This window comes from Choloepus didactylus, chromosome 25 (assembly GCF_015220235.1).
Source record: "Choloepus didactylus isolate mChoDid1 chromosome 25, mChoDid1.pri, whole genome shotgun sequence".
In the NCBI taxonomy this organism is placed as follows: Eukaryota; Metazoa; Chordata; class Mammalia; order Pilosa; family Megalonychidae; genus Choloepus; species Choloepus didactylus.
Window position 1 is genome coordinate 2,604,720 of NC_051331.1, and position 25,867 is coordinate 2,630,586.

At 62.3% G+C, this 25,867-nt stretch overlaps 2 protein-coding genes across 5 annotated transcripts; one reads left to right on the forward strand and one right to left on the reverse strand.

Moving 5' to 3' along the window:
- On the forward strand, window positions 1–13,221 carry LOC119520341 (calcium homeostasis endoplasmic reticulum protein). 4 transcript variants are annotated; one of them, XM_037818137.1, is made up of 17 exons: window positions 63–87; window positions 402–575; window positions 3,560–3,744; window positions 4,034–4,171; window positions 4,265–4,416; window positions 5,680–5,824; window positions 5,909–5,998; window positions 6,722–6,959; window positions 7,579–7,754; window positions 8,647–9,082; window positions 9,418–9,656; window positions 10,000–10,133; window positions 10,610–10,696; window positions 10,784–10,927; window positions 11,012–11,122; window positions 11,542–11,636; window positions 11,892–12,085. In XM_037818137.1, exons 1-17 carry the CDS (start codon window positions 63–65, stop codon window positions 12,083–12,085), a joined length of 2,763 nt encoding a protein of 920 aa, XP_037674065.1. The 4 variants fall into 4 exon arrangements, with proteins under 4 accessions (XP_037674063.1, XP_037674064.1, XP_037674065.1 ...); XM_037818138.1 differs by having other exon boundaries at window positions 5,713–5,824; XM_037818135.1 differs by having other exon boundaries at window positions 1–87; window positions 11,542–13,221.
- Window positions 10,293–25,812, reverse strand: C25H19orf44 (chromosome 25 C19orf44 homolog). Its single transcript, XM_037818139.1, has 9 exons — window positions 25,715–25,812; window positions 21,689–22,412; window positions 20,550–20,802; window positions 18,673–18,746; window positions 17,831–18,335; window positions 15,765–15,860; window positions 14,717–14,883; window positions 13,647–13,727; window positions 10,293–12,504 (listed from the first exon to the last, which is right to left on the reverse strand). Exons 1-8 carry the CDS (start codon window positions 25,735–25,737, stop codon window positions 13,656–13,658), a joined length of 1,914 nt encoding a protein of 637 aa, XP_037674067.1. The 5' UTR covers window positions 25,738–25,812; the 3' UTR covers window positions 10,293–12,504; window positions 13,647–13,655.
- Window positions 25,813–25,867: the final 55 nt, after the last annotated feature.

The window sequence follows — 25,867 nt, forward strand, 5'->3', positions numbered from 1 at the left end:
CTTCCGCCGACGGCGCTGGTGGGCGACCGTGAGGCGCCGGAGGACGCTCCCCGCGCCGAGCCATGGAGATGCCGCTGCCGCCCGACGGTGAGGCCCGGGTCGGCTCGGGTGCCGTTTCCTCCCTCGGGAGCCCCCCGTCGGCCCCACCCCGCCTCCCGGGGGCCTCGGTCCTGCGAGGGGGCGGGCTCGGCCGCCCGGGCTCGCCCGCGGCCTCTCCCGCCGGACCCTGCGTTCCCGGCGCGCGCGCGCGCGTGGCCCCGATCGGGACCCGTACGAGGGCGGCCGCGCCGGGGCTCGGCTCCAGGGACCCCGGCCGGGGAGCGATCGGGGGTCGGGGCTGCGGGCGCCCGGGCCGGGCGGCCCCCGCTGACGCCCCGCGTGGCCTCGTCTCCTCCCCGCAGACCAGGAGCTGCGGAATGTCATCGACAAGCTGGCCCAGTTCGTGGCTCGCAACGGGCCCGAGTTTGAGAAGATGACGATGGAGAAGCAGAAGGACAACCCGAAGTTCTCGTTTCTGTTCGGGGGCGAGTTCTACAGTTACTACAAGTGCAAGCTGGCGCTGGAGCAGCAGCAGCGTGAGTCCCCTCCGGCCCTCGGGCCGCCCCCTCGCGCGATTCCCCTCCCGGATTCCAGTCCGGGCGCTGCCGCAAACCGCCTTCTCCTGGCTCGCCCGCCCGGATCCCCGCGCCGTTCCCGGGGCCCGAGCCCAGCGGCTGCGGGGGCAGCGCTGAACGGGGAGCGAGGTGATCGATCCTCCTCCCGGGCTCGGGACCAGGAGGGCCTGTGGTGTTTTGCAGACGTGGCGACCGGGGTCAGCGGGAGGGAGTGACTTGGTCGGTGGTTCCCGGAAAGGAAATGGTAGAGGCCCGGCTGCGACCCACGCAGACCCTTCCCTGTTCTCTTAGCATCCAGTAGACTTCTGTGAATTTCAAATGCTTGTAGGAGCTCAGACAAAAAAGAATAGATTATTTTCCTGGGTTTGTGGTCTTGGCGAGCGTTTATGGACATCCTCTGAGCTGGGCACTGGGGTGTCTGGTCCTGCACTCCGAGCTGAAGGTGGGGTTGGGGAGACCCAGCTGGCCTCGAGTAAGGGATGGATAGGTAGTCACCAGGAGGTGAGCTTGTTGAGAACAGGATCTACGTATTTCTCCTTCAGTTGCAAATTTCCAGCCTTTAGAGACACCGAATAAGCAAGTAGGGGGTTGCCAAATAGATGAGTATTGGAAAGTGAGTGCTCCCGGGACCCCAGGGTCCCCGAAGGCCAGCAGACCTCGTCCAGACAAAGTGATCGTCATGCCCCGAGTGCGAGTGCGCAGGTGTCTGGCGGGATTGGTGAGGCAGACAGCGGTGACAGCCCCCTCCGAGGTGCAGTGGCTCCAACAAGCAGGGTGTGCTGAGGGATCCGGAGAGACCCAGCGTGGAGCCTAGACTGTGGGTGTGTGGGGACGGTTCGAACTGGGGCACAAGGTACCAGGAGAAAGTCTGGGTTCTCTTCCTCCACCCAGGTTTTGTCCAGTTCCCGTTTTCATTTGAGGTGGGGGTACAGGATTCAGCTGCTTGAAGTCACAGGCAGAATGTTTTCTTTGTGTGCCTGTTTCTGGAGCGGTGGTCCTTAGCCCCAGCTCTCCAGCTGTAAAACCTCTGCTCTGGGCTGTGGAAAGCCATGAGAGAGTGTCAGGCAAGGGGGGTGACGGGGCTGGGGGTGTGTGGCCCGTTATCCGGTCACCAGTGTGGAGGACAGACCGGGGCGGGTGGAGGCGGGGGGGGGGCAGTGAGGAACGAGGCTGCCGGCACGGAACGGGCCATTGCTCAGGTAGGAGGTGGTAGTTTCTGAATTAAGTCAGGGGGTTCAGTCCCGGTACACGGATGGGGCAGGTGGTGTCGGGCAGTGGGATTTGAGGGATAGACTCAGTGAATCTGATCACTAGTCAGATATTCGGATGTCGAAGAGGGGAGAGGGGTGCAGGATAAGGAGGGGCCTTGGACAGGGCCCTGGCTTGGGCCTCCTGTGGTAAGAGTTGCTTTGCCTGGAGTGAGCACACCCCACCTCCCACCCTGGAGGGGCAGAAATCGGGCTTGCACCTAAAGGACACACCTGAGTTAGCTGGGTGAAGAATGGGGGTGGAAAAGGTTTCCTGGCGGAGGAAAGCGCCTGTGGAGGGGCCCGGCTGGGTGGGGGTGCTGGCGGCTCAAGGTGGCTGCAGCCCGGGGACAGAGGCCTCCTGGAGGTGAGGACACGTGTGGGGGGGCTGGTGGCTGAGGGGGTAGAAGTTGGTCCTGATAGTTTGGTGGGAGGTGTTCGGGGTGGGGCTGGGTGGTGGGGCTGACCCTCCCCTGTGCTTTGAGGGGCTTTGTGCCTGAGGCCTGTTTCAAACCGGCACTTGGCAAACCGTGCAGCCTCAGTTTTTGCTTTTAAAAGTTTCTGATCTAGTGTGACTGAGAATTTATATAGTCTACAGTAAAAATGTAGCGGCAGAGTGTCCTAAGTGCTGAAATCTGTCTGCACTTGTCCAGCCCAGGGCCCGCGCGTGGGGCAGCAGCGTGGCTGTGGGGGGCTCAGGGCCAGGCACGGGGGAGCAGCTGGGTGATGCCTCGGGGCCATGCACAGCTCCCCTGGGGGGTGTGGGGAAGGGCCGGCCGTGGGCTGGCGGGGGAGTGAAGGGGAGGTGAAGCCCCGGACAGGAGCCGTGGCAAGAGGGGTGGTCGCAACGGGGGCGTGGGGTGGCATTTGTAAGGCCGGGAGACTCTGCATGGATGACGTTAGGTGCTGCTGGGGAGGAGCCAGCAGAGAGAGAAGCTGAAGAAACAAGAGAGACCAACAAACAGACGCAGCCGTTTCCCACATCGGTGTCCTGGGGAGGGCAGGGGGGCTCGGCCCACTGGGTGCCCGAATTAGAGCTGCTCAAACCCAGCGGGTGATGCTGGACCCCAAGTGGGGCCACCCACCGGCCTGCCCGCCTGCTCCCCTGTGCCCTCACTTTGGCTTTGCCCTGAGGCCAGCTCCTTCTGGGGGAGCCTCTGGGCTCCCGCCGGCCTGGATGAGGCAGCCAGGAGGACCGGCCTGGCCAGGGCCTGTTCACGGGCAGGGGCCCCTTCCCCAGAGACCTCCCCTCCCGTCCCACCTGCTGCCCCTGGGTGCAGGAGCCGCGGGCAGGGTTGCTTGGCAGGAGGAAGAGGGGGGTGCGGGGAGGCGGCGGGTGTGTGCGCTCTCGGGGCCCCCGTGCAGGACTGCTGTGGCTTCCATGTCCCACGAATGGGGGGGCTCTGGGGAGATTCTGCCCCCCACAGCAGCACCAAGGCTGGGGTCATCGTGGTTGAGGCATGAGTGTGGGGAGGGTGGGGACTGGTGGGCTTGCGGGGTCTGGGCTGGAGAGGACAGCAGTCGGGGGCTGTGCTGGGCGGACACAAGAAGGCCCGGCCCCGGGGAGGGCGGCCACCCCCGAGGCAGGGGCCTCTCGAGGACGGTGGTGGGGTGTCCCCTCGGCCTCAGGCTGCCAGGGGCTGCCGTGAGGACAGCTGGACCCCGCCGCCTCACGGGGACGCCTTTCCCCTCCGCCAGTCCTCTGCAAGCAGCAGGCCCCTGAGCTGGAGCCACCCGCCGCCCTGCCGCCCCTGCCCCAGGCCCCGCTGGCCCCCGCCGCCGCCATCCCACCCGCCCAGGGGGCCCCATCCATGGACGAGCTCATCCAGCAGAGCCAGTGGAACCTGCAGCAGCAGGAGCAGCAGCTGCTGGTGCTCCGCCAGGTACCAGGGCCGCCCCCTTCCGCCCGCCCCCCAGCCCTGAGCCGGCGCCATGGAGAGGCTCTGAGGCACCCTCACCCCCCAGCCCCTCCGTTTTCCTGCTTGCAAACTGGAACCGAGAGCCTGGCGGTGCGTTCACCCAGGGCCCTGATGCTGTGCACCAGGGACGGTTCCTGTCTTAGTGACATGGTCGCCCGGGCTCTGGGCCCCCGGGCACCCTCTGGTGGGGGCACCCGTGACGCGGTGGGGGGGCCCCCTCCGCCCTCTCCAGCCTCGGCTCGTCTGACCCCAGGAGCAGGTGACAGCGGCCGTGGCCCACGCGGTGGAGCAGCAGATGCAGAAGCTCCTGGAGGAGACGCAGCTGGACATGGACGAGTTCGACAACCTGCTGCAGCCCATCATCGACACGTGCACCAAGGACGCCATCTCGGTGAGGGCGGGCGAGGCCGGGCGGGCCCCGCGGGGGCAGCCGTGACGTGGCCCCGAGCCCAGCCCCGCTCACCCCGCACGCCCGGTCCCGCAGGCTGGGAAGAACTGGATGTTCAGCAACGCCAAGTCCCCGCCGCACTGCGAGCTGATGGCCGGCCACCTGCGCAACCGCATCACGGCCGACACGGCGCACTTCGAGCTGCGGCTGCACCTCATCTACCTGATCAACGACGTGCTGCACCACTGGTGAGTGCCCCCGCCTCCCCCGCGAGGCCCGCGCACCTGGACGCTGCGCTTCCCCTCGCTCGCCTTGCTCTGTCCGTCTGCCTGGCTGCTCTGCGCTCAGCTGCTCGGCTCGGCTTGTCCCGGGACCGGGGATGTGTGTCCAGAGACCCCGCTGGAGGGTCTGGGGTGCGCCTGTCCTCAGTGCCCCTCCCCAGCCCCCACGCCGTCTGCATCCCTCTCTCCTCGACCTCTTCCCTGGTCCTCGTCCCACTTGTGATGCCGGTGACCTCCCTGGGGCCACCCCCCTGGGCCCCTGGGTCTGCTGCACCTTGCAGTTCTGCTCTGCTCCTCCCTGCCCCGGGGTCCCCCTTCTGCTCGGGGCTCTCTGGGACCACTGGCCCCGCCATGAGACCACTTGGCCCCTGCCTTCCAGAGGTCAGGCAGTGTGGCTTTCTGCCTGGCTGTAGTGCCAGAGGTGGATGAGAGGAGCTGGGAGGCGGTCAGGGCAGCTGGGGTCGGCTCCTGTGCGAGCAGGGCGGCCTGGCTCAGCACCCCGAGGGGAGGCCGTCTGCTGCTCCTCCACCGGCTCCCCTCCCTGGCCCTGGCTTCTGCCACCTCGGGGGCTTTGGGCCTCCGTGCCCCAGCTCCTGTTACCCGGCCGCCCCACTCTGCAGCATTCCCTCGTTTCTCTTTTCTTGAGCCGCGAGCAGCCTCTCGGCTCCTTCCCTCCCTGCTGGTCCTGCCGGCCGCCCTGCTCCTCTCTGCTCTTTCTGGGAGCCCGGGGCACTCACACTTCCCACCTGCACTGTCCCCCCTTCCTGGCCACCTCCTGGCCCAGAGGACCTACTCTCCTCTTGGCTCCCCTCACTGCACCCCCCAGGTGAGAGGCCGCGGTTTAGCAGCAGATCCTGCCCCAGCTGCGCAGCCACCTGCTGACACCCAGGGTGCCCCTGAGCCGCCCCGGGAGGGTGGGGACAGGCTGCCCGCCCCATGAGCCGCAGGCTCGGCACCTTGATGCCAGATGACGGGCCCGAGGCTGGGTCTGTGCTGGGAGCCTATGGCAGGGATGGGGGTGGTGCCCCCCAGAGCTGCCCCATCGGGCCCCCGTGCGCACGCCGGGCTCTGGAGGCCACGCTCGGTCCCTGCCCCTTCGTGCCCCCCGGGAGGGGTGGAGACCAGGGTGAGGATCCTTGGCCTGACCGGTGGGGGCCTGTCCCTGAGCAGGCAGCGGGGGCCATGGCTGGAGCTGTGATAGTAATAGGTGCGTGGCCGGGTCCCGTGCAGGGCCCTGACGCCCGGAAGCTCTCTCCCTCACAGCCAGCGCAAGCAGGCACGGGAGCTGCTGGCCGCCCTGCAGAAGGTGGTGGTGCCCATCTACTGCACCAGCTTCCTGGCCGTGGAGGAGGACAAGCAGCAGAAGATCGCCCGGGTGCGCGGGCGGGCCGTGGGGGTCGGGTGGCCAGGCAGGGGCACCTCCTGCCCCTGCTGACCCCCGCCTCTCCCCCGCGTGCAGCTCCTGCAGCTCTGGGAGAAGAACGGCTACTTCGACGACTCCATCATCCAGCAGCTGCAGAGCCCAGCCCTGGGGCTTGGCCAGTACCAGGTGTGTGTCTGTGCGCCAGGCCGGGCCGGGCCGGGCTGGATTGTCACTGCTCGGCCTGTGCTCGGGTCCTGCTCCCAGGTGGGCTTTGGGATGGGGAAGCAGACTATTCCGGGCCCCTCGTCCACCCTGGTGCTCTCGCTGTGGTGTGTACCTGCCACGCTTCGCGAGGAGGGCACGGGTCTCTCGGCTCCTGGCCGCTGCCATAGCTGGAATAGCTCCTTGGGCACGTCCTGCAGGGTCTCGGGAGGGCTCGCCAGGGTCCCCCCGGGCCCCTGAGGCAGCGGCTGCTCCAGGAGAGGCCGGACTCTCCTTTAGGGCACCTCACTTTCCCGCCCTCCTCGGCGAGGTCGGAAGCTGGATGCTTTTTCCCCCCGTGACTGTCCTTGCCAACCCCGCACGGAGAGTTTAACTCTCGGGTCAGAGCTATCCGGGTATCGCTTGTTGGTTTTCGTGACACAGAAACAGTTCTCTCCCATATTTCTCTCTCGCTTTGACAGTGGCAGTGGTGCCCACGGGACTGCCGTGCACCAGCCCCCCTCCGTGCGGTTCCACTGGACCCTCCCTGGGCCTCCGAGCGGCCCCTGTTGCTGCCCGCTTCACAGACAAGGAAGGGGAGGCCCCGGGGGCTGGGTGATGGGGCAGGGACGGTGTAGACACAGCCCGTCTCGGGCGGCTCCTCACTGCCAGGCCTGTGCCCTGATGGACGCCCCCCACCCCCTGCAGGCGACGCTGATCAGCGAGCACTCGGCGGCGGCGCAGCCCGTGCAGCTGGCCTTCCAGCAGCAGATCCAGACGCTCAAGGCCCAGCACGAGGAGTTTGTCAGCAGCCTGGCCCAGCAGCAGCAGCAGCAGCACATCCAGCTGCCCCCGCTGGAAGCGGAAGTCAAGGCCGCGCCGCCCCCCGCTGCACCGCCCCCGGCGCCGGCCCCCGCCCCGGCTATCCCGCCCACCACCCAGCCCGGTGAGTGGTCCCCGCTGGGCACAGGCTCCCCAAGAGCAGCTCTGTGGGCACCAGGTCCCTGGACTTGACAGGATGGAATCAAAAACCTTAGGCAAACCAGATGCTCTCGCACACAAACCATCCTGGGGGGGGTAGCGACGGCCAAGAGCCAGTCGCCTCATGACGTTTTATGAAGTCAGAGTCTTTTTCTCAAACCGGGCAAGGAGCCAGCATCGCTCCCAAAAAAAGGTGCAGAAACAGTAAGGACTGTTAAGGAGCAAAACCGCACAAAACCTCCGTAAAGGCCTTAGGTTGTAACTAAGTAGGCTGTGTTCCAGGAACACGAGGATGACATTAGAGAACTGGTTACTAAAACGGGATGGTTTTTATTCAGAAAGTTATTCAACTAGATGTGGGACAAGCGTTTAATGAGACTTACCCACGATAAAAGCTTGCCCAAGGGAGTACATGCGTGTGCCAGAGCGTTCAGAGAGGACGGTGTGTCTCGGGCGTCAGACTCCCCCTTCCCTTCTCGGGGGGAAGCGGCTGTCCTCGTCAGAGCGGAGGTCTTTGGTGGCTCTGGGTGGTGGCTGTGCCCTCTGCCTCCGGCCCTTTCTGACTTCTCTGTGGCCCCTTGCAGACGACAGCAAGCCCCCCATCCAGATGCCCGGCTCTTCAGAGTACGACGCCTCGGGAGGGGTCCAGGACCCTGCTGCCGCCGGCCCCCGGGGCCCCGGGCCCCACGAGCAGATCCCCCCGAACAAGCCACCCTGGTTTGAGCAGCCCCACCCCGTTGCCCCCTGGGGCCAGCAGCAGGTACCCTGAACCCCCGTCGGCGGGCCCGGAGCAGCTAGCAGGGAACCCCGGAGGGTGCACGTGCATGACATTACAGTGGCGCTGGGATTGTTTGGGCTTTTCAGAAACGTCACCCGTGAGCCACCATGAGTGTTGTCGGTGGGTGAGGTGCTGGGTGCCACCCTCCACGTTCCCTGGGGCTGGAAGCTTCTAGGCTGGGGCAGCTCAGCTGGCGTAGCAGGGCCAGGAGCCCTGAGCTTGCCCCCTTGGTGGCCTTGGCCGGCAGGTCTTCCCCAGAGCAGAGACCTCCAGGCAGCACATGTAGGGGACACAGCTTGGGGTCCCCGCCTAACTCCCGCTTCAGCGCAAGAGGTTGAACTTCACAAAAGATCAGACCTGTCCTCCCAGAAGGCTCACTCGCACCCCACGGCTCTTCACAGAGATGGGGCGCCCCACAGGGACCCAGGGCCGACTGCACCCAGAGGCATTGCTCCTGCGCCAGTGGCCGGGGCTGGGATGGATGCGGCCCATGGCTCTGTCGGGTTTGGCATGCGGGCCTTTTCCCCATTTTGAAACAGTTGCTTGTGTTTAAGAGTCCGGCTCTCAGGCCTTGCTCAGGAGACTGGGGGGTGGGGGCCTGGCTTGGCTGCCCGAGGTAGCAGAAAGCGGGGCTCGTCCTACAGTGGGGCCCCGGGAAGCAGACCAAGGCGGGGATTCGAGAGTGACCGTTGATCTGGGGGCGCAGACCTGTAGACTGCCCTCGGAGAGAGAACGTGTGGCAGGCGGGAGACGGCAGCCAAGGGCTGTCGGCGAGGACAGGGCCTCTGGGGGTGCCTGGGTGGGCTGGTTGGCGGGGGTTGCGGGGCTGTGGACGCTCTGGCCCATGGGGCTGACCCCCATCCCTGCCTTGCAGCCTCCTGAGCAGCCCCCCTACCCGCACCACCAGGGGGGCCCGCCGCACTGCCCGCCCTGGAACAGCAGCCACGAGGGCATGTGGAGCGAGCAGCGTGGGGACCCCGGCTGGAACGGGCAGCGCGAGGGCCCCTGGAGCGGGCAGCCCGACCCCAGCTGGAACAGCCAGTTCGAGGGCCCCTGGAGCGGGCAGCACGAGCAGCCGCCCTGGGGTGGGGGCCAGCGCGAGCCCCCCTTCCGCATGCAGCGGCCCCCCCACTTCCGCGGGCCCTTCCCGCCCCACCAGCAGCACCCGCAGTTCAGCCAGCCGCCGCACCCCCACAACTTCAACCGCTTCCCGCCGCGCTTCATGCAGGACGACTTCCCCCCGCGGCACCCCTTCGAGCGGCCGCCCTACCCCCACCGCTTCGACTACCCCCAGGGCGACTTCCCCGCGGGTGAGCCCCCAGCCCGGACACGGGGCACCCTCGGGGTCGAGGGTCAGCAGTTGTGGGTGGGGCGGGGTGGGGAGGATGGCCTCAGGCCCACAAGTGGGGCCGGGTGCCCCGTCTTCCAGCCAAGCCCCAGGAGGCTTTAGAAGGAAGAGGGGCTCCTGGGCCCACATAGCTCACGGGTGTGGGCGTGGGTTTGTCTGTCCCATCTGTCCTTGGCCGCAGGCTCTGTCTCCAGCCCCCCGTGGCTCCATGTGTCAGGTGGGGCAGGTGTGACGGGAGCTGGGGGGCTGCACACACTTGGGCGCCCACCCGGTCTGAGCCACGTGTCTGTCTTGCAGAGATGGGGCCCCCGCACCACCACCCCGGCCACCGTATGCCTCACCCTGGGATCAATGAGCACCCGCCCTGGGGGGGGCCCCAGCACCCCGACTTTGGTCCTCCGCCCCACGGCTTCAATGGGCAGCCCCCCCACATGCGGCGGCAGGGCCCCCCCCACATCAACCACGACGACCCCAGCCTGGTCCCCAACGTGCCCTACTTTGACCTGCCTGCGGGGCTCATGGCCCCCCTTGTGAAGGTAATGGGGGCACCCCCAAGCGACCGGGGTCCCGCTGGTGGGTGGCTGCCAGGTTTGTGCCCCTGACACTGTGCTGTCGTGGACAGTCCCGGGGCTGCGGCTCTTTCCCGCTGCGGCGAGTTGGTCGCCCAGTGGGAACCTGGAGCAGCCTGGGCCAGGCCTCGGATGCCCGGTGCTCAGTGTCCGTCCGTCCTGGCCCTCGGAGCCCCCTCATCCAGGGTCCGGTGACAGTGATTGCTTGGAAAAGAAGCAGGAGCTTAGCCGGGCTCTGGGGTGGCCGGAGCTGGGGGGAGGGGGCACCTCCCAGGAAGGGGCGAGCGAGTGACAGCCGTGTCCCCTCCAGCTGGAGGACCACGAGTACAAGCCGCTGGACCCGAAGGACATCCGCCTCCCGCCCCCCATGCCCCCCAGCGAGAGGCTGCTGGCCGCCGTGGAAGCCTTTTACAGCCCCCCATCCCACGACAGGCCCAGGAACAGGTGCGGCTGCTCAGGGGGGAGGGAGGGGCATCTGAACACGGGGCGCAGGGGGCTGAGCCTGTCACTAGGCTGCAGGGGCAGCTCCTGGGTTGGGGCCCCTCTGCGTGCTCATGGGTGACAGGCCCGGCAGGACGCAGCACAGAAATGGCACAGCCCGGGGGGGGGGGGGGGGCTGTTTAATTGAGAATGGGCAGAATGAGAGAGGGTCTCGGGTTTGGCACATTCAGTCACCGACTGCCCACAGCTGAAAACGGCACAGCGGGTGGGGGGTTCAGGCCCCTCTTGGTGCAGCAGAGCTGTGTGCTAAAGGCCTGGGTCTGCGAGCCACTGTCTGGCTTTGCCGGTGCCCTGTGCCCGGGCTGTGGGCGTCCTGGGCCGATGACAGAGTAGGGGGTCCCAGCCCCGGGCTTGGGAAGTCCTGGCATCGTCTGCACAGCCCGCGGGAGGTCACTCACGGGGACGCGTGTGTCTTGCAGCGAGGGCTGGGAGCAGAACGGCCTGTACGAGTTCTTCCGGGCGAAGATGCGGGCCCGGCGGAGGAAGGGCCAGGAAAAGAGGAACAGGTGAGCGGCCACCCCAGGCGGGGCCCACGGGCTCGGGGGACAGCACCGCGTTGGCCCCGGCCCGGCTCACGGCCCATCTCTCCGCAGCGCACCCTCGCGGTCCCGGAGCCGGTCCAAGAGCCGGGGGCGCTCGTCCTCTCGCTCCAACTCCAGGTCCTCCAAGTCGTCCGGCTCCTACTCGCGCTCGCGCTCCCGCTCCTGCTCCCGCTCCTACTCACGCTCCCGCTCCAGGTAGGGCGGCCCGGCGGGCCGAGGGGGGCCACACGGCAGGACCCGGCCCTGACCCCCAACCCCTGACCTGCGCTCTCTCCGCAGGAGCCGCAGCCCGTCCCACTCCTCGCGGAGCCGCTCCCGCTCCCGCTCCCGCTCCAAGTCCTACTCCCCGGGGAGGAGACGCCGGTCCCGGTCGCGGAGCCCCAGCCCCCCGTAAGCCTCTGTCGGAGCCACTGGGCGGTCTACGGGGAGAGCCGGAGCTGCCGGCGCTTCACCGTGAAGGTTTAAACGTTTGTCCTTAGAAGACCCAGTGGCGGCGTCCAGGCCGCTGGCCCTCGTGGGGTGACAGGCACCCCTCCCCAGTGCCTGTGGGGCCCCAGCAGTGGCCAGCCCCGTGCGTCCCGACCCCCTGGGGGTGGACGTGCCCTGCCCTTTGCCCCAGGGGCGCCTCCTTGTAGGGACCCCCCCGATCTGTCCAACGAAGAGGCTGTCAGAGGATGCCGGAACCCAGAGGCCTGTGTGTCTGCCCCGGACACCGACGCTGACGCCCGCTACCCGCTGTAACACTCTAACGATCTCCCAATAAATGCATCTGTTGGTTTTTAAAAAAACGTAACCTGTCTTAATTTTAGTTCCTCGGCCGGTCTGGGTTCTAATTCAGCACCACCCATCCCCGACTCGAGACTCGGAGAAGAAAACAAAGGACATCAGATGCTGGTGAAGATGGGTAAGGCCCCCGGGGTCTGGGACAGGGCGTCACTCCTGATGCGTCCGGGTTGGGGCCACAGGAAGTCCTGGTTTATCGCCAGAAAGTCTCAGTGCCGAGCCTCGGGCCTCTGCCAGCCGTGCCCGCGCTGCCACGTCAGTCTGGAGGTCACTTGGCTTCCCGGACCCCCAGTGTCCCCGGTAGCTGTTTCAGGGCAGGTGCACCCCGTTTCTGCTGCCTCAGCAGGTTGTAACCGGCGCCTCGTCTCTCTCCAAGGGTGGAGCGGATCCGGCGGCCTCGGCGTGAAGGAGCAGGGGATCCAGGACCCCATCAAGGGGGGGGATGTGCGGGACAAGTGGGACCAGTACAAGGGCGTGGGCGTGGCCCTGGACGACCCCTACGAGAACTACCGCAGGAACAAGAGCTACTCCTTCATCGCCCGCATGAAGGCCAGGGACGAGTGCAAGTAGGGCTGCGGGCCATGCGGGCAGCCAGCTGCCAGAACCTTCTGGCCCGGTGCCAGCCGAGCTCCCGATCTCCCTCACACTCGGCTCTCAGCCCGACGACTTCTCCGGGGCACGTGGGAAGAGGTGGAAGTGGACACGGGCCTCAACCAGGCTGTGCCCGCAGACCGACCTGTGGTGTAGACACTCACGCAAAAAGGACACTGCAACTACTGCAGCCCACAACCCCGCTCTCCTCCACAGCGAAGCCAGGTGCGTGAGGCCCCAAAGGACACCTGGCATCAGAAGGAACAGCCATTTGCCTCTCCCTGGAGCGGGATCTGTGCCTCCTCTCACCTCAGTGGGCAGGTGGGCATCAGCCCAGTCCCAGCCGAGCGGCTGCACGGAGATGACGACGGAGGCCGGGCCTTGTTCCTGTTAGCAATCTGGAAACAGAAAAACAAAACCTTTTTTGATTTGCAAAGTTAAAACAGGGCTTTCATTTTTACTTCAAATGGTTTAGTTTCGGAAAAACGCTGTCGAGCTGAAACCATCCCCCATGATGTAACTGGAAGTCGAGCTCCAGTGAGAGACTTGGGCCCTCGGTTTGGTTCTTTTAGTTGCACACGTTGCTGTTTTTCCTCAGTTCTTAGCCACTTGCCGTCTGTAGGAAGACCCCGTCCTGGGGAGGCAGCAGCTGCAGGTGGAGAGGGCCCCCCAAGAATCTCACGTCCTCAGTGCCTCTGCTGCACTCCCACCCAGAGAAGCCCCTCGCCAGCCCCTGGTGCCAGAACCCGCGTCGGACCCACGCATGGAGAACCCACCTGCCCGCTCACTCCACCGGTGCCCCCACCCCACCCCAAAGGGAGGTGAGGCCCTGGGGAGAGCCGCCGCTGCCGAAGCCCCCGGGCAGCTGCCAGCCGGGACGGGCGGCTGGCACGGTGCTGCGTTTGTACAGGAACATTTTCAAAAGTTCTTTTCAGTGGGATGCAAAATCCTCTCCAACTTTTCAGCCTGTTGCAGTGACATAGATTTGGTTTTGTTCTAGATCCCGTAGCTGTGAATTGTTCAAACGTGTCTGATTCAGGACATGTCGCCACATGCTGTTAACTGTTCTCTTGTGGATTTGACTGTTTTGCCTTCAAATAAAGACTTTTTTCCAAGACCTGTCTCTGAGTTTCCATCAGCCGTGTGCTCGGCCCGGGGAGGAGGCGCGTCCCGCAGACGGTGTGGAGTTGGTGTCAGCTTGTTTCAGCCCAGGAGGGCTCTGGACCTCAGTTTCCCCATCAGTAAATGGGTGACTTATGCCTTGTCTCTTGGGACTTGGGAAGCCAGGCCCTGGCCTGGGGGAGCAGCTTCATGGAGCTCGGCCTTTGGGGTCTCCCCCGGGGACTGACCGTCTGCACGTGCCGGACCTGAGGACTTGGGGTGCAGGCACGGCTCACTCAACCCGCACTTGGCTGCTGAGAAGATGGGGGCTGAGGGTCGGCCCACCCACCCATCTGTCCATCAGTGAGAATCGCCGAGCATGGCCCTGCCCTGCCCCCGCATGACACGGCCATGGGGTGGGAGCTGGGGGGGGCCTCACCTGGTGGCCTCAGGGCTCCTCCCGCACCTGCTCCAGGGCGTCCTCCAGCGTCAGCGCCGCCGGCCTGTGGCGCCTGATGTACTGTGGGGCGAGGAGGGCAGAGCGTCAGGTGAGGGTGGGACACAGGACAGCCCGTCCCCAGCAGCTGCCCACCTTGCTGACAGTGACCATGAGAGTCAGGGTGGGTGCTGGGCGGAGGAGGGGCGCCCCGGACCTGGGTCAGACCCTGGGTCTTGCCCAATGTGTGCCCACGGGGGGTCTACTGGAGAACTGGGGCGGGTGCCTCGTGGGCTCCAGCAAACAGTGTGAGGGAACAAAGCAGAGGGCTGGGGGGCCTGGAGCCTGGTGGTTCCCGAAGGGTCAGACCCCGCAGCCTCGGGGACCATGGCACTCTTTGGCCTCCAGGTCAGGAGCTCGGGGCGCGGACTGTGGGTGCTGTGAGGACACGAGCGGGGAGGGCGGCACTTGGGCAAGCAGAGAGCAAACACCACATAATCCATGCTCTTGAGCAAACGGACCTGGTGTTGGTATTTTTAATACTACAGGATTATTGATTTCTAAGGTCCCCATTTTTCAGACACGCCTCCTGAAGTGTTCAGATAAAGTGAGGGAGGAAACCTCTTTGCAGAGCAGGGCATGGCAGCACACCGCCCTGCCCAGGAGGGAGGGTTTCTGCCGGATGCGTCCGTGTGTGGCATGGGGAAAACACGGAAGGATGTCGCAGTGAGCTGTCCCCAGTTATCTGAGAGATTGTGGGGGACTTTCTAAGTCCTGCGGTTCTGCAGTGAGGTTTTTGCAAAGGAAGCGTGTGTGCTCGTGATCAGTCAAGACTTAAATCTGGGGAAAGGAGGGAAGGGAGAATTGCAAAGCATCCCTCGGGCTGCGATGGCCCACGCCCACCGTGGACAGCGGGCCCTCTGTGCACACCAGAAAGCGGACAGGCCCCTCGCGGACGTCCGCGCTCCTGCCCTGGTGCCTGGAGGAACGGGGCCCCCGCCGCAAGGACGGAAGGCAGCCCTCAGGCCGGGGCGCCTCCCCCGCACCTCCCCGTGCAGCCCGGGCCACGTCACCTCCTTGGCCTCCTCCAGGGTGTGGTAGTGGAAGGCGTCCTCGTCCAGGGCCCGCAGGACGGAGCCGTGCAGCTGCCGACTGGCCTCCACGAACCCCTGCGTCAGGCTCAGCTGCTGCCTCAGCAGCTCGTTCAGGGCGAGGGCGGCCGGGCTGTAGGCGGTCAGGGCTGCGGGGCGACCGTGTCACTCGGGGCACCCACCCTGGTGCCCCCCAACGGGGCATGGACACCCCACACCAGGGACGATGGAGCCACGCTGACCCACAAGCGCAAGTGCCTGTGCTGGGCAATGTCGGGATGTTTCCGGAAAGACCCAGTACTCTCCAGAAACTGTAAAAGCCTCCTCTGTCCTGTCTCTAGTCAGTAGTAAAGGACCTGCTTCCTGCTGAGCTGCGTGTGACTTGAGCTCAGCTCCCCGTCGGAAAGGAGAGCGAGCGCCTCGCCGTCCCGCATGGAGATGGAGGCCTAGAAAACTGGCACCAGAACCGTGCGGCTGTGACAAACGCCCGTCACCAACAGGAACGGGAAAAGCTGCCAAGTGTCATCAAGGTCAACAAAACCGAAGTCAACGTTCCGCCTGTCAGTGTTTTAATACCCGCGCTATTAGAAGAAACCTTACTCAGCGAATGTCGGGGAAAATATGGTAGGTTCTAGACAAACCCCTCCTCGTGTGTCACCTTCCTTCAGTGGCTCCGCGGGCACTTGGGCAGAGTTGAAACTCCAGGAGGCCTTCAGGATGCCCTGCTCTGAGGCTGGGTGCTCCCCGTGCCCCCCGACCCCAGCAGCCTCGGCCACACTCTGTGGCCGGTGCTAAGTGCAGGCCCCGTGTTCACGGGGGAAAACCCCGGGCCCCTGGTAACCAGGTACAGCGGGGACCTTGTGAGGTGGAGAGCTTCCCGTCTGCTCTGGCACTGGTTCACTTCGCGAGATAGCTGGAAGCTTCCCAGACACTCTTGCTGTCACTGGGCATTCCTAGAAACTGAGGCCATCGTCTCCTTCCCATGGCTCCTGGGACCCACACTCAGGGTGCCACTGCACCAGGCTCTTACCTTCAATGGCGTCTGCGCTGATGACGTGACTGGCGATGGGGGTGGGGTCCACGTAGGTGCCTCCCAGGCCTGGGCCGAGGGCCGCCACGCCGGCCGCTGTTGTGTGGACAAGGAGAGTGGGGTCGGGTCAGCGGGCAGGACACAGGCAGGGGCTTTCTCATCAGCAGACGTGACACCGAGCGCTAAACGGACCCGCTCTTTTCCTCGCTGAACCTGAAGGCCCTATTTTTGCTTTTTGATCCCCTTGGTCTTTCGAGTTCTTCCTGAAAGCGGCATCTGGGGGACGAGGAGAGTGGGAGAGTGGGACGAGCGTCCGATGTCGCCGTGTGTGTCCGTCTGTCTTAGCTAGGCACCAGGATTGCTTTGAATTTGAACTCTGCTCTGCTCTCTGTGTGATGGCTGTAAAATATATCCACAGGTTCTCTGAGGTGCGACTAGGTGGGAGCCCCTTGCAGAGTGAGTTGCATTCAGTGACTCAAGACCAGCGGGACGCGGCAGGGGGCTGGAGTGTGGCCCTCGGAGCAGGCCGCGTGGGGCTGAGACCCCACCAGAGGCCGAGGAGAGACCCCCACGTGGTCTGCAGTCCAGGGAGCCATTCTGGGAACGGCACCCCAAGCCGGAAGCACCCAGACCAGCCCCTTGCCCGTACCTGACCCCTGGAAACAGTAGGACGATAAATGCTTGTGGCTTAAAAAAAAACAAAGCCAGCTGCACCCATCTTCTCCCGGGTTTTCTTGGCACCCTCCTCCAGCACTGAGGAGGACTAAGTGGTTGGAACAGCCCTCGGGGGCCCCGTGGGCTGGAGACTGGACATGAGCAGAGAGCGAGTTCACCAGGACCCCTGCGCCCTGCCCTGGCCTCTCTCTCTCTCCCACCAGGGCACGTGTGGACCTCGGGGTCTCCCGGGCCGGATTATTCGTGCTGTCTTTTGCCTTTTTTCTCCTTGCCCTGCCAGGCCAAGGGCAGGAAATCAGCATCACGGTGTCTCGTGAAAGCTCCTCTTTAAGTTCACCGACATCCCCTGTTATCAGAAAGGCCGTGGAGGGTGTGGAAAGGGGGTACGGGGGCTCCTGAGTCACAAAACCTGGTTTCAAAAGGAGTTTAACACTTTCCAGCACTGTGCCATGCAGATCCGATCAGCCACCTCTGGGGACACACATCCAACAGGAAGTGCCTCTCCCCATCATCACAAGGCCCCGACAGCGGGATGGTTTGGTTTGCTCGAAACGATCAAATGGAAATTAGAGCGTCGGTGACATCCCACAAGCTGCTCTGTCTACACTGGGCATGTCTGGATTTTAGCATCCCGGGGAAGCAGGCACCACTTACGCCGCCCTCGTGTGGCTTTCCAGTAGCTTCTCTGGTTCCCAGCTCTGGTCTTCCAGCTCGAGGGGCCTCTCGCTTTATTTTAGGGAGAACCAGGATGGGGAGGCCTAAGGGGTTGCACCAACTCCAAAGAAGGACCGGAGTGTTCTGACCGTCGACGGCACCGAGGGGCAGCTCTGAAGGCCCCAGGGGCGCTGGACTCCGGGGGCCGGCGGAGGCAGGCGTGGAGGACGGAGGGGAGGGCCGGGCTTTTTACCCTGCCTCTGGGAGCCTGGAAGGTTCCGTGCTCTCCGGACATACACAGCTTGGTCGGAGATCTGGGCATCTTGCTGGGTGCCATCCCCAGCTGGAGGAGCCACTGGGCCACATGCGGCTCTTCTCATTTCCCCCATCCGGGTGTCCTCGGCTGCAGAGAGCACGGCTCCCCTCCGGGCTGGGGTCGTTCTCTGCAGCTTCCTGGGCATTATAGGGGGTTGAGCCGCCTCCCTGGACTCTGCCCACCAGCTGCCAGGAGCAGACCCTCCCACCCCCCAGTTATGACAGTCAAAATGTCTCTGGATATAGCCGATGTCCCCTGGGGGCTGTATCACCCCTGGCTGAGAACTGCTGCCCTCGCCGGTGAGTCTAAAACTTCACGAGTGCTTCAGAGCCAGGAAGATACTGGAATCACCCACGCAGCTGCCCCTGGCTCTCCCTCGGGTTCCCGCGGTGCCCCCACGGCCCACGTGGGCCACACTCACCGCTCGTCCACTGGTAGCTGAAGGCGGGATCGAGGGTCTGCACGGCTGTTTCCTTCACGATCACCCTCGTGACTTCCGGACCCCACTTCCTGCTACGCTGGGGTGGCAGAGCGGGGAGGTCTCTTTTCAGGCTTGAAGAGAATTCAGACCAGGCTTCCAGGGCTCTGTCAGGAGGCGCCTCGGAGTGGCCCACTGGCTCGGAGGCCGTCGGACTCTGCGACCCTTCAAAATCTTCGGAATACGCTGAGCTCGCGGTGCTCGCCATGGGGTCCCCAGATGCCGCCCTCCTGCTGGACGTGCTCCCCTGGCTGAAGGAGGCTGTCTGTCCGCTCAGGAGCTCCGAGACGTCGCTCTCAGTGGGGGGACCCCTTTCGCTGGCTGGGGAGGCGGCCTTTGCTGCAACCTCTGAGCTCGCTGCCTGGGCCTGGCCCGGCACCCCCGGCCTGGCAGGTGCTTCTTCCCGTGAGCCTGGGTGAGCCGGCTTCCCCTGCCGAGCAATTTCCTCCTGAAACAGACAACGGCTTTCACTGCCCACTAAATCCCCTCGCTCTGCAGTGTCGTCACGTACGTCGGGGCCGGCGGCATTCTCGACGGCGTGAGCCGCGTCCTTCTCTAACACAGGGGTGTTCCAGGCCCGGGAGGGTGTCGCGCTGCACCCCCAGCCTCCACCCACCCGATGAACAAAGCACCCCCTGGTCGTGGCACCAAAAATGTCCATCGGACACCGCTGTACGGCCCCTGGCAGCAGAGATGCCCGCGGCTGAGCCGGCTGCCCTGGCTGAGGCACCACAGTGGCCCCGATTCCCCATCACGAACTGCACGGGGTCGTCAGCTGGACTTACCTGCTGTTCCGGCTCTGAGTTCTCACCGGTGGCTGGATGCAAGTCTTCGAGGGAGAAAAGGTTTACTCTGAAATCTGCAATTAAAGAATCGGTGTGACAGTTACTCACTGATTTACGCCCTGAAAGGCACCCCAACATCACAGGTGCTGGGCTAGGGTGACAAGTTAAAGATGGAGGAGAAAACGCATGCCCTGTCCTCAAAAGCTTGCCCAGGGGTCTCGCCAGGGGTCGGGAAATCCCGTAAGAGGCCAGGCATAAAAATGACCATCTCTGTGCCCACGTGACCTCTGAGCTAAGATGAGTGGGCGTGGCTGCGTGCCGATAAAACTTTATTCGTCAAATGGGCAGTGGGGCTGGGGAGCCCGAGTCTTCTCCGGAAGCAACTTTAAAGGCACAGAAGTGTTGGTAAATGGTCACCCTGGTGTCCCCCCCCAGTCAGGGGGTGTACCAGCAAACCAGGATTTGGGGAGCCTCTGCGGGATTCTGGGGCCCGTCCTGGTTTCTGCTGACTCGATGACAGTCAGGCCCAGGGCTCCTCCACCAGGTACATTGCCACATCCACGTAACTGCACGTGGCAGGCAGGCGTGAAGTCCCACGGAGGGACGCCGCTTCAGGGGACAGAGGCTCTCAGGCCACCTCGGGCAGCCAGGGCAGGGGGTGCCCCTGGCTGGGGAGGACCAGGATGGCGTTGCCGTCCCATCGGGCAACCCTGACATGCTAACTGTGAGCCCGGCCGGCCCAGGGGTCTTGGGTGACCACGTCCCTGAAGTCTCAGGACAATGTCCCGACTGGCCCTGGCGAAGCCCGGAGAGCCTGAGGCGGCACAGTGAGGAAGAGACAGGCCACGGCCTCGACCCAAAGCTGGACTCGGAGGCACCAGGCCACGTGTCCCCTCACAGCCATGATGAGGGAGCACTGGGGGCTGGGCGGGTGAGACCCCTCCAGGCCCAGAGTGGCGGCCGAGTGGCAGGGCGGACAGACGGCAGGACCCCAGAGCCTGGTGCTTGTCCTGGCTCTGTCCCTCCATGACAAGCCGGGGTCCTCATCCGTGAATTATGGGAGGGGATGTAGGGACAGGCAGGGGAGACTCGGCTCACAGCCCCCGGGCCTCGGATCACAGCCAGGCCAGGGAAGCCGCAGTGGCTGGCGATGGTGGGCACGGAGGGGCTCAGGGGTTTCTTGAGCCTGGTGCGCACCCAGGACGCCCCCTGGGTCGGTCCGTAAAATCAGCGTGTGCCCTTAGAGGGGCGTGCCCGGTCTCCTGTCCATCTGTCCAGCCCCTGGAGTGCAGGGGACCTGGGTGTGCCTCCCATAGCCCTGACAACACCTCCCAGAGCCAGGCACACGGCGGTGTCTGGCGCCCGGTTATTTAATTGCAATTTAATTGCAATTTGATTGCACGGTGTCCCCAAGGGGAACAGCTGCTGCCTGCAAACAATCTCATTTCTTTTTCTTACTCTGTTAAGACAACGGAGCAGTCACAATGTTGGAAAAATACGAGTATTTCCTTGTGACTGATTAGAGAGTTAGGTCTCCTTTCATGACTCTACAAAGGAGGCAAATTTCTCCCTTACAGAAGGAAACACTGATCTGCCTTTTTGTTATTTGTGGCCCTGGGTAGGTTGTTTTTTTTTTTTTTTTTCTTTCTTTCCCAGGCTATGGCTCCTTAACTGGTGAGGTTACTCGACAGAGATTTCCAAGACGGATAACCGTCTGCCCTGCCCCTACCCCCAGCAAAGGAGGCAGAGCAGACGGAAGGTGGACGTGGCCACCATTCATTCCCGGTGGAAACCACGTGAGACCACCGGGCCCAGGATCCGGGGACAGCCTGCACCCCCCGGCCCGGGACATGGACTCCGCTGGAGCTTGCGGTTACCATTGAGGCTGTCACTCAGTCCGGGGGAGGACACCGGCGTGGCACGGCCCTGTGTGGACCAGGCGCCCACGACGGAGGCCGAGCCATTGAAGCTGTGAGTGGATGGGGAAGGGGTCCTGGAGCCAGCACCACCCAGGGTCCCGTCTGCTGAAGGCAGCGCTGCCGGGTGTGGGGTCCTGAACGGCCTTGGGCTGGAAAGTTCCTCGCTGGGCAGGGAGACGACGCTGGGTTGAGCTGCGACCGGCTCCTCCTTCTGCAGAAATCAGAGAAGTGAACAATGACTGAATCCGACAGTGAAGCCGTACCCCGCAACAGGGGGGCGCTGGTGGGGAGTGGGAGCCCAGGCCTCGGCTCACAGTTTCAGCCCTCTCCCCTCCCCTCATTTCTAGAAGCTGAGGTGCAGCCTTTAGATGGCATCATGCTGGGACTGGGAAACACTCCCCCAACAACAGGCAGTGACGCTTTTCTGTCAGATACGGGGTGCTAATCACACACCATCGAAGTTGGGCCCCCCAGCCTCCTAGTTTCAGCACCCAGCCCTCCAATTGCATCACGACAAACAAGAGGAGATTCCCCCTTAAGGCAGCCTTCCTGCCGCTTCTCGCCCACCGCCGGGGCGGCTACAACCAAAAAAAAAAAAAATGGAAAATAAAAGTGCCGAAGGAGGTGAGAAATTGGAGCCCTGTGTATGTCTAGCGGGAATGCAGAAAGGTACAACCACCGTGGGAAACAGTTGGAAGTTCCTCAAAAAGTTAAATGTGCAATGAGCATACAACCCGGCCACCCCACTGCCAGGGAGAAGCCGGGAGGAATGGGGAGCAGGGAGTCGGACAAATGCTCGGACCCCGGGGTTCGCCTTCACGTCATTCACAAGGCCAGGAGGTGGGTGCCACCCGAGGGTCCATCACCAGGTGATGGAGAAACAAATGGCGTCTACATGCACAGGTCAATATTATTCAGGCATAGAAAGGAATGGATAATAATTCCTAATTATTGATTGAAACGGAACACGCCCTTCCCACGACAAACCCTTTCCCAAATGCCTTCCGGATGACGGCAGCCACAAACAGCCACTGGTGCTTTGACATAAGGCAGCCAAGCCAGGGGCTTTGTTAAAAAATTCACAAATAAAACCTCACCAAGAAGCGTTCCGTTTGTTCTCTCTCACGCTGATTTGTGTCGGCTTCTTTTTCTCTAGAAGATTCCATCAAGCTTCCCAGCAGCACTTTCATTTCCTCTTCGTCACTGTCTGGGGAATCAAATGTTCTAGTAGGTTCTTTCTGTTTGGGCAATGGAAAATTCCTCTCTTTCTCAAAATGTGTGGTGGGGGAGATGTTTGCAACGGGCGTTTCTTTCTTCTTTAGGAACCTGCTGCCCTTCCCGTCCGGTCCTCTGCTCTTGGGGACCGGAAGCTCCCAGGCCTGTTTCTGGGAGGGGACGTCCCCTGTGCTGCTCCGGGGGGTCTCATCTGCTGCCCCGGGAGGGCTGGCCTCGGGGGTCTCCGGGCCCGAATCTGAGGCAGACAAGTCCATGTGCGTTCTGCGGCCCAGGATTTTACTCTCTATGCGAGCCAGCCTCGTGAGCACGGCCTCGGCCCTGATTTTGGAGGCCGGGGTCGGGGGCCAGCCCGAGGACAGCCCGGGCCTGCTCCCCAGCACGGGACTCTCTCCTGGGAGTGAGCGGTTCCTGGCCCTCGTCTGGTTTCTCTTCAGAAATCTGCTTGGACCGGGTGTCGTACTGAGAAGACGTCGACTGATGCCTGCATTTCTGATTTCCTCCAGTCTTGAATCTTCGGAGGAAAAGTCGCTGAAATCACTGAAATTGCGGAAAAGATCATGCCCGGGCCTGCTGGCTTTTCTTGTTCTGGAGAGAGAGGGAAGAACGACAACACACAGTGAGAATGTCTGTCATGCAAAGGGGCCCTCAGCTCCCTCAGCAGCTCCCTCCACAGCCCGGGGGGTCTCAGCCCCCTTCGCCTTGAGCTCACATGGCGGCGGACACCCCTGGAACTCCACAGGAGGCCCAGCCCTTGGCCCAGAGCTCGTTTATATCGATCATCTAGTCTCTCCCTGCCAGCACCCCTAGGAGTCAGTTCCCGTCACCCCTGTCACAGAAGAGGCGATAGAGATGGGGGCTTTGTAGGTTCCCGTCACCCCCAATCGCCCAGCTGGCAAGGAGCAGAGCCAAATCCCAGCCTCCGGTCCCAGCCCCAAGACCACATGCCCGGGTGGGCTTCAGGCCTCGGCGGTTACTCCAGGCTGACTCGGCCCCACTTCCCGCCACACCCCAGGCAGGGCCTCTCCCTCGTCCCAGAGGCCTCAGCGCTTTCCCCCACAGCTACACAAACACAGTCTGGACGTGCAATACGCTCCCCAGAAAACCTTACTTCACTTCAAGTGTGAGAACCACGGCCTGAGGGGAGCCTACGGAGACAGACAGCATCTCCCCCCACCCCAGTAAGGGGTGGACTGTGTTGTCCAAAAAGACATGTTCAAGTCCTGAGCCCTGGTCCTGGGATGGGAGCTGACTGGAGACAGGGTCTCTGAAGACAGGATGAGCTAAGATGTGGCCCACCTGGGGGAGGCGGCACGGACCCTACAGGCCTGCAGTGCTTACAGCACAAGGGAACGAGGACACCGACCGAGACACAGAGGACGGCTGCGCGAAGGTGGGGGCAGAGGCCAAAGTGAGGCCAGAGCGGCAAGATGATACATAGCCGTGGTTTGAAGTTGCTCGGTTCAGAGACTTGGTTATGGTGGCCCCACAGACTGAGACAGCCCCACCGTGAAGTTTGCGATTCGTCATGTGGGCATGCGGGGGCCTGTTTTTCTGGGGATCACCTCTGTCAGCCCCTCAGAGTTCCCACGTGTCCCCGAGAGAAGACGCACGGCCCGGCAGCAGAGTCACAAAGGCTCTGAGAGATTCTAAAGACTTACAAAGAGGAAAAACAGCAGTGTGAGTGGGTGTGTGTCTGCTGCGGCCCCTTCTGTGGGGTGCAAAAGCCATCAAAATGTGGACTGCACAGACCCTTTTGCTCATCGGTTCCATAGCTAGGCCTTTAGCTACGTTTATACTCTCAAAAGCGCAGAGAGAGGTATGTTCAAGGGAATTCAAGGCAGCCGTGCGTGTCCTCACCCAAAACCCAAAGCCGTCCACGAGAGCTGCTGAAACCCAGACAACACAAGCAGACAAATGAACACCGGGCAGCCATTAAATAAATGTTTTAACTCAGGCACAGGTTACTTGTAAAAAGAAAATAAACATCGCAGTGAAAGCTGAAAGCCCTTCCCTGTTCACTTGGAAAATGCTCTTTTTAGGGTTGCCAACTTCAATAAGAATGCTCGGTAGAATTTGAACTTCAGATAAACAATGAATAACATTTTAGTCTAAGTAGGCCCCAAACCTTTTTATACTGAAAACTAAGTGTGTTCCAAATATTTTCATACCAAAAAAAATTATTTAAGCGGTATTGTAAACATACAAGGAATTCAAGTTCTACGGGGTGTCCTGTAGTTTTACTTACTAAATCTGGCAACCCTATATTTTATACTGTGTTCAAAGCTGAGCTCAAATGACTTACACGAGGAAAAGTATATAACCTAATGCTTAAGATTTGGTACAAGAATGAATTATCATTAGTATAGTTATTACTTTATTATTATGTTACTTGTGAACTTGTTTGCTTGCTCGTCCCCAACTTAACAAACCATCCAAGTCTGGCCACCTGCAGAGATCAGTAAATGGAAAACCACACCTGACAGAAACAGTTGCTACTTCCTAGTTTGTGTGACACTGGGCAAGTGACACTGGGCAAGTTACTTACCTGCTGTATGCCTCTGAGCCCTCATCTATAAAAGGGGAAAAATGGCTATCACCCTTGCAGGATTTTTATAAGGAACAAAGGAATTAAAACAAGTTCTGAGTGGCCATGGAGTGAGCATGCAGTAAAGTGGGAGGGTAGTAACAGCAGTGTTTGGGCCACCCGCATGGTGGGCTCATTTTTAGCTAGAAGATGGTAGAGAAGGAGAGGCCCCCGGCACAGTGGTTGGCTGTGGGTTCTGGAAGCACGCCAACATCTCTCTTTATTACCAGCTGTAGCTGAGGTTCAGGATCCCACCAGGCCAGGCTTTCCGGCATCTGGTTCTCCAGAACATTTCCCCAGGCTTCAACATGAACCAACGGGCAAAAGATAAGAGCAGATATCTCACCAAAAAATGATATGCGAATGGCCAACGAGCACCTGAAAAGATGGTCAACGTCACTAACTCTCAGGGAAAAGCAAATCAAAACCGCAAGGAGATACGGCTGCACACCTGCAAAGGTGGCTAGAGTCAAAAAGCCAGAGAGCAGTCTGTGCTGACGGGGATGTGGAAATACTGGACCCCTGCACACTCCGCTGGGGGGAACATGAAACAGTGCAGCTGCCACTTTGGACAAGTCCAGCAGATCCTCAAACAGCTAAGCCCGGGGTTACCATATGACCCAGCAATTCCGCTCATAGGTATCTGCTCCAGAGAAATGAAAAGTGACGTCCACCCCAAAGACTTGCACACAAATGTTCCTAATAACTACTGTTCATAAGAAACAGAGGGGAAACCACCCAAATGCGATCATCAGCTGGGGAATGGATGACAGATTCATAAAAATGAGTAAGTACCGACACACGCAACAACGTGAATAAATTTCAAACACCGTATGCTGCTAAAGAAGCCACATTCAAATGATCGTGCTAATTCCACGTACATGAAATAACCAGAACAGGCAAATCCTCAGGGACAAAGCAGATCGGGGGCGGCCAGGGGCTGGGGGTGGCAGCGGGGACCGCCGCGGGGCGGGTGACGTGAAGATTCCAAAGCCGGATTGTGGCGATGGCCCCCCAACTTGGTAAATTTACCCCAAACCCCTCAATTGTGTACTTTTAAGTGGGTGAATTTTACAGTATGGAAATTATCCTGCAATAAAGTTGTCAAAAATAAAGAAAGCAAACCCGGGCGCCCCTCAGACCATCCTGGCTGACTCCCGAGGGGCCGCAGGCGGGGAAACTGAGGCACGGGGGCGCCCCGCTGCCGCCCGCCCGCCGAACCCCGCCCCCGGGCGCGCCCCTCCTCTCCCCGCCGCCGCTCTCCAGAGCCCGAGAGCAAAGCCCGCCCGCGGGGCCCGCATACCTCCATCCTCGCTGTCCAGCCATGGTAGTCGCCGCCACACTCGGCCCGGCGCGGAGGCCGGAGGCCGCCGTTACCCTGGGCAACCGCGCCAGGGAGGTAGAAACTACATCTCCCGGCGTGCACCACGCGCGCCGGGGCCCAATAGCGCGGCAG

Coding starts and splice junctions, on each gene's coding strand:
- LOC119520341 (XM_037818135.1), top strand. CDS start 63: ATGGAGATGCCGCTGCCGCCCGACG. Junction 576..3,559: donor GGCGCTGGAGCAGCAGCAGC/GTGAGTCCCCTC, acceptor CCCCTCCGCCAG/TCCTCTGCAAGCAGCAGGCC. Junction 5,825..5,908: donor AGCAGCAGAAGATCGCCCGG/GTGCGCGGGCGG, acceptor CCCCGCGTGCAG/CTCCTGCAGCTCTGGGAGAA.
- C25H19orf44 (XM_037818139.1), bottom strand. CDS start 25,737: ATGGCTGGACAGCGAGGATGGAG. Junction 22,413..25,714: donor GCTGGACAGCGAGGATGGAG/GTATGCGGGCCC, acceptor CTCTCTCTCCAG/AACAAGAAAAGCCAGCAGGC. Junction 18,336..18,672: donor ACTCAGAGCCGGAACAGCAG/GTAAGTCCAGCT, acceptor TGTCTGTTTCAG/GAGGAAATTGCTCGGCAGGG.